The following is a 6543-nucleotide window of genomic DNA, read 5'->3' as shown; positions in this document are numbered from 1 at the left end:
GGATTCTTGTGGGATCTGAGATTATTGCACAGCTGAATAACTGTTCTGCATTATTGTGTTCATATTCGGTGCTGTTCGTACACATCCAGAATGTCTTGCCAGAGGGAGCTGTCTACTGAGTGCAGAATAACTTTTGCAATCTTAAACTTTTACAATTGTTGTAAATTGTGTTTGTGTTTGTACATACATGTGCAAACCGATGTGCATTGGCCTACAACAGTTTTTCCCACCGTCAGACAGAAAATGACAATAACCTCACGGTAGCTGCCAGGAGAATAACACCTCCTAACACTGTGTACCTGCCCTCTGCCAGGAGCACAGTGCATGATGGGAAACACAAACTGACAAGTGAGGCCAATCAGTGAATAGGAGGAATCAAGCAGAAGTTTTTCTGTCCCTGTTGCAGATTTGATCTCTGTCAGTGTTGCTGAGGCTCCTCTTGATGGTCTGTCATGCTGAAAATGTGTTTAATTGGACTCAATTAGTCAACTCAAGAGCTTCATTGACTTCATTGAGCATAATGCTAATTGGCCAGCGGAGCAGGGTGACAGAGGGAGAATTGGCAGTGACAGCTTGTGTTAGCCTGTTGTGAGGGCATAGGGAGCTCTATGCAGAGGGTAATGGATACAGTTGACGAATGAAACTCAAGAAGGAGAGCTGTGGCTAATAGGAGCCGCAGGTCCCCCTTCGTTTCCTCTCTACCTCACCCAATTGTTGGTCTTTGAAAAGCTATTTCCGTGCCTCCCTCCCAGGGCCGGACCCAGCACAATCAGTGCCCTAGGCAAGATTCCCCTGGAGCTCCCTCCCAGTGCAAAAAAAATGTAATCAAATTTTTTGGGGGAATCAGATTTATTTATTTATTTTTTCTAGGTGCAATTTTGGTGACCCCTCTGGGTGGCACCCTAGCCGGCATCTATGTCACCTATAGGAAGCGCCCCCCTTGCTCCTTCCTTCCTAGTTCAAGCTTGTCACACTGATCCCCAGGCTGTAAAGGTAAGACAATCTGGGGGTGGGTGGTCGCACAATCATGTGATTCATTTCTGAATGTGTAAATTAGTGTTAGATCTACAGTACTCTTTACTAAGGCAAGAAATATTTCAGCGTGAGTGTGTGTGTGTGTGTGAGGACGTTTAGGTGCGGACACAAGCCAGTGGGACAGAAGCGCTGATGTGTGCTACCGTTTAAAATAGCCCAGACAGACAGCTGAGCAGCTGTGACCTCAGGTCCCCCGAATTCTCAGTTACACTCACTGACCACACTGCTCCTTGCAATGTGTGTGTACTTCTGTGCCTACAGTATAATACACTGAATCATCCATACCCATTTTAAAGACATTAAACTGTCTTTATAAAGCTAACTTAAGAAAGAAAGTGCAGTTGAAAGTAATTTTCAGACTAACTCTCTTTCAGTGTCTGAGTTTGCTCCAATTACTGTCCATATTTTAAAGTCATCCATTGCTTTCTGCGTCAGTCAGCGGAGGTTATTAAAGGACGACAGACGGCTTTGGTTTTGTCAGACAGGGACAATGCAGTCCAATTACAGCTCAGGCAAAGAGGAGGCACGATATCCTTGGACTGGGCACTGTCTCTGCTCTCGTCTGCAGCCAGCCAGACACTCAGTTTCACAGCAACAAGCATGAAATAGACTCCAAGGATCAAATACAGACTGCGTGCAATTGGAAGTGTACAACTGTGGAACAGGGTGTGTGAATGAGATCATTGGTGTGTGTTTGTGATGATTTTTATATTCATAAAAATGTGTGTGTGTGTGTGTGTGTGAGAGAGAGACAAAGAGAGTGAGAAAGAGCTTGTGGACATTGCACACTTTAGCCAGGAAAGTACTATTAGTTATGTGCTCCCAGGCTGATGGCTAAAACAGTGGGAGGTGTGGTGAGACTTGGAAGGCCACTGTCGCCTGATACATTGCCATCAAATGCTTTTATAATCACTGTGGAAGAGAAAAGACCAGTGTTACCCTGAAGACCAATTATAAACATTACTTCTAAATATTTTGCTTCAGTCCTATTGTATGACTTATCTGGCTCTATCTGGTAACGCTAAAATAATGCATGCAACAGTGATATCACATGACATACACCTGGTTTAGGCCGTAACCTCACTCTATTTGAATCTCTATGTGGACATTGTAGCAGTTAGTGCGTCACCCAACAAACGTGTCTGTTTTCATGAACAGTGGCACCCTTCATGCTTGCTTTGTGTTTATATGTGTCCTACAGTTGCTTAGCTAGGCTAACAGTGATGCTAACATTGCAGCTGACAGCACAGACTAATGTGCAATTATAGCCCATGAATAGGCAGAGTTTCCCCTGCAGGAGCAGCCAATGGGTCAGCCACACATCAGCTGAGCGAGCAAACTGTCACTGTCGACGCCGCTGTCATCACGACTGACTGTCTGCCACGGTCCTTTCCAGCAGCAAACCTTTACATGTCTTCTGCACTCTCACACTCCCCTCTGCCTCTATTCCTGGTGCAGACATGGACTGATATGTTTAGCAAGAGGCTTCCTGGATGCAAATAGAGAAGGTCAGACTTAGAAGACTTGCCATGCCTACACCCTCATAACTCAGTCCTCCTCCACTGCTCACCAGCAGAAAAGTATGGTCAATGAAACTGATGTGATTTTAGGGACAGGAAGCAAGCCAGTGCAATGTAATCATAGTTACTAAGTCTTCTTGGTTTGAAGGAATAGTTCAACGTTTTGGGAAAATAGCTAACTCACTTTCTTGCTGAGAGTTAGATGAGAAGATCAATACCACTCTCATGTATATGTGCTAACTATGGAGCTAGCACAGAAGCGAAGGGAAACAGCTAGCCTGGCTCTCTCTAGTTCACAAATACGCCTTGCTGATCTTGTGATTTTACGGGGGAGTTACATGTTGTAACTATTTCTTGCCGGCCAGTGGTCGGTGACTTCCCGGGGTCTTGTATCTCAAACAAAATATAATGTATTAAGCTTTAGAGGGGTTACTAGGCAACCATTGGCAAGAAAGTGAATAAAGTGTACTTCCCAAAATAACAAATTATTCTTTTAAAAGGCTCAAAAAGTATCACTGCATGTGCATAATGTGGCCACTTCACTGTTTAATATTCCATTTTGACAACAGAGGCAAAGTGAGTGTTGTCGTATTTAAGAGCACACCTACACAGGTGATTTCAATTATTATGGCTGACACTTCTTATATTATAGTTGGGTGGATGTATGCTGGGAATTACATAAGGTCACTTAACTCAACGTACCAATAGAACAAACAAAAATGTAAGCTGCCCTAACAGGTACAATAGGAGAATGAGGAGGAGGATGTGATTGAAGCACAGTCTGTACAAGCCATGGATGTATAATAAGAACTGGATATGGTGCCGCCGCTCAGCCTTGCTTCCAATTTTTTTGGTGGCCACTCGCAGTATTGCAACGAAAAATTCCCCTGCGGCCCAAAAAGCAATTCAATTATGACTCTTTCTATTATGAATTTTTGATCCATGGAGGTTTAATAATTGTAAAAACAATCCTCGAGCTGAGAAAAGCAATTTAAAAATCTGTGACATCATCACAATGTAGTATGGGCTGAGGGAACTCACAGGCATGGCCACAGAGAGAAACACTACTGCGCATTTTCAGTGGGCGGCAAACCCCGGAAGTAAACCCAGAAGAAGCTAGAAAACCTTTTTGCCGTAGGTAAGCAAGCAGGCGATCAATTCTCAATGAAATTAATAGGCGCCATTTTGGAAGTCAGAGTCCCAAGAAGAGGACTAATCAGAGAAAATATGTAAACACCTGTTTGGGTGTGCCATAAGTGTGTAGGGCCTTTAACAAACATCTTTACCAAGCAAATCTCTGTTGTTTATCAATGTCTATATTGACTGATATTCTTTAAGGAGAGGCTATTGAGACAAGCAAAAAAGCAGTACACCTTTAATAGAGCTCAGCTACACTATCATACTGATACAAAAGAGAGGAAATGAGACACAAAACAAATGGCAAGTGACTTAAAATATGTACATTTATACACATGCAAGGGTAAAGGGCTGTATGTGATCTGTGCGTGCAATGAACGACAGGAACAAAACATACATGGAGGAAATATGAACTACACAAATATGGTTACAGAACACAAGATGTGACACATTTAAACTGCCAAAACCTTACATAGCTGTAGTCATCTCCATTCTTCATTAACTGCAGGGCTTTAATGTATATTTATTTGCAAGTAGTTAATCAGGTCATCCTTCTTCCCCTTCGAGTCAATGGTGAATTACTTTTCAGTAGGGAGGGGAAGAGTTGTTTACAATAAAGGCTAGTTAAAGGAAGAGGTATTTCACTGCACATAGACCCATGTAAGTGTATAGACCTATTTAGCTTAGATACTGTAACTTTGTAGCTTTTAGGCATTATCAGGTTTAATACTGTATTTGTATAGCATTGACCATACATTCACCCTCATTCACACACTGTACCAGTACGTAAAACCATCCTAATCTACACAAGAGAGAAAACAGGCATACAGAGGAAGCCATTACAGAAGTCAATAATTATAATAAGTCAAACAAAGAAGGATTTGCTTTTATTCTGTTGGAATTCCAAGGAATGGTCTGCTTAAGAGTGGGTGGAGAGACATTAGAGCTTATTTGGCAAAATGTATGATAAATCCATGAAGAGGGACTTACACAATTGCTACCACTGTACTGGATCCAACAATAGATGTACCCAACTTTGTAAAAAAATATTCTACGTGTTTTTTTGTTAAATTATATTCGAATGTGAATGTGTTGGATCTGCAGCCTATCCTTCCTCATATTTTCAAGTTCCAAACCATCATTTGAGAGAGGAAGATAAAACATGACGTCACGCCATCAGCGAGATGTGATGAAAAAGGCAATGTATGAGTTTCTGATGCTTCCTGAAGAAGGGCCGATCCTATCATAACAATTTTGATAGCTTGGTAGGTTATACATGCATTAATGCGCAATTCAACAAGCAAACACACACACCTGGATGCACAATAAACATTAGTAAAATCAACAATATACAGACTTTGTTCAAATGTCCAATATTTGTCCATTTATGTCATGGGCTTGAGTTGGAAAATGATGTGCATGCCTGCTTTATTTGTTACAGAAATTAATCTCCATACTAAACTAGTATGGAACAGACAAGCACAGTCCATTCATAGCTAAGGGAAAAGAAAAGAAAACCCCATTCAGCTCAATCAGTTAAGAGCTTTTTGTTGAATCAGAACCTCATACACTCCATCAAATCTTTCCACTTATATACAGTTACATACTATACACACCTAGTTTGTCTGCACACTGTGTTCAGCCGTGCAAGTGTGCCCGTGCTCTACCTGCAAACTCATTACATTCTAATCCCTGCCAAGGTACACAGTCATAAGAGAATATCTAATCTGCTGTTCTGGGCCAGGCACCTGGGATTGATCTATCAATCTATCATGCATTCCTTAATCCTCGAAAAGAAAATGAGGTGAGTTTTCAAATGAGCTGAATTATTCTGCTTGGCTGGAAAATGGTGCAGTGGCCATGATGAGGTTTTTAGCCTGAAAGTCTAAGAACCAGCAGCAGAAAAAGACAGCTGTATTTGTACTGTATATGTAAAAATGTGTATGTGAGTCTGTATATGTGTAAGCGTTTTTAAGTAAAATGATGCAGTCCCGTTCTGAACCACAAAGGGTAGGGCTGTATTGGTGTCTGCATACACAAACGTCTAGCCCCAGAACAGACTAGAAGCAGCAGCAGGCCTAATCTTTGTAGATGAGCGTGCATGGGATTAGCTTATGCAAACACCCACATTGGTGATGCTGCAGGACAAAGTCTCCTACAACGTTGTCCTCTTCTCTTCCACACCCCATCTTGTTTTCCATCATTACCATCCATCCATGTACATTGAGGACAGGAGTAAGGATACTATGCGTGATTTGTATATGAGTGTCTGTGCGCATGTATGTGGCTCCTAAAGGTGCAGGGGGGGGGGGGATTCACAGAGGGAGCTGGCATCAGAACAGGGTCCACTGCAAGCAAAGTGCAGCAAAGAGCAGTGCAAGGCTCCAGGGTCGTGCCCAGCTGTCAGACGGCGAGCCCCCTATCACCTTGACTGAGGGGGGCTTGGAAGGGTTCTCATGTGGGCTGTCGCTTCCAGGCTGTCTCCCAATTGGCTTTCTTTCACTGGAGGCTTCTGTATGTGCTGCGAGAGACAAAAACAGATAGAAAGAAAGAGAAGGGAAGAGAGAAACAGACAGAGATAAATGGGCTGGCTCATGACGATAATCATGGTAATCTGCTTTAATGTTCAGAGTCCTTTGGGCTTGTAAAATTGTATATTAGGGGCTCATCATCATCCAATCACCATTCCCATCACCCCATTCCAATAGTTTTCAAAAACAATCAGACATAAAAATGATGTATGATTATGTCTGTTACAGTTAATGTGAGTTCATATATACATCAGAAGAAGCACAGCTGTAGCTGTCGAAAGAACCTATAATTTATTTCTGAAGAGTGCTTTAAAAAATTT

At 42.2% G+C, this 6543-nt stretch overlaps 1 protein-coding gene across 3 annotated transcripts in view; it reads right to left on the bottom strand.

Moving 5' to 3' along the window:
• Positions 1–3916: 3916 nt before the first annotated feature.
• The window catches only part of gpc5c (glypican 5c), a 103463-nt gene continuing 100836 nt past the window's right edge, over positions 3917–6543 (bottom strand). For all 3 annotated transcript variants that reach the window (XM_044219921.1, XM_044219922.1, XM_044219923.1), the window contains one exon: positions 3917–6213. In XM_044219921.1, coding sequence (XP_044075856.1) covers positions 6026–6213 — 188 coding nt within the window. In that variant the 3' untranslated portion in view covers positions 3917–6025. The remainder of the gene's footprint in view (positions 6214–6543) is intronic.

This window comes from Siniperca chuatsi, linkage group LG13 (genome assembly GCF_020085105.1).
Source record: "Siniperca chuatsi isolate FFG_IHB_CAS linkage group LG13, ASM2008510v1, whole genome shotgun sequence".
NCBI lineage: Eukaryota > Metazoa > Chordata > Actinopteri > Centrarchiformes > Sinipercidae > Siniperca > Siniperca chuatsi.
This window is presented reverse-complemented; position numbering and strand designations above follow the sequence as displayed.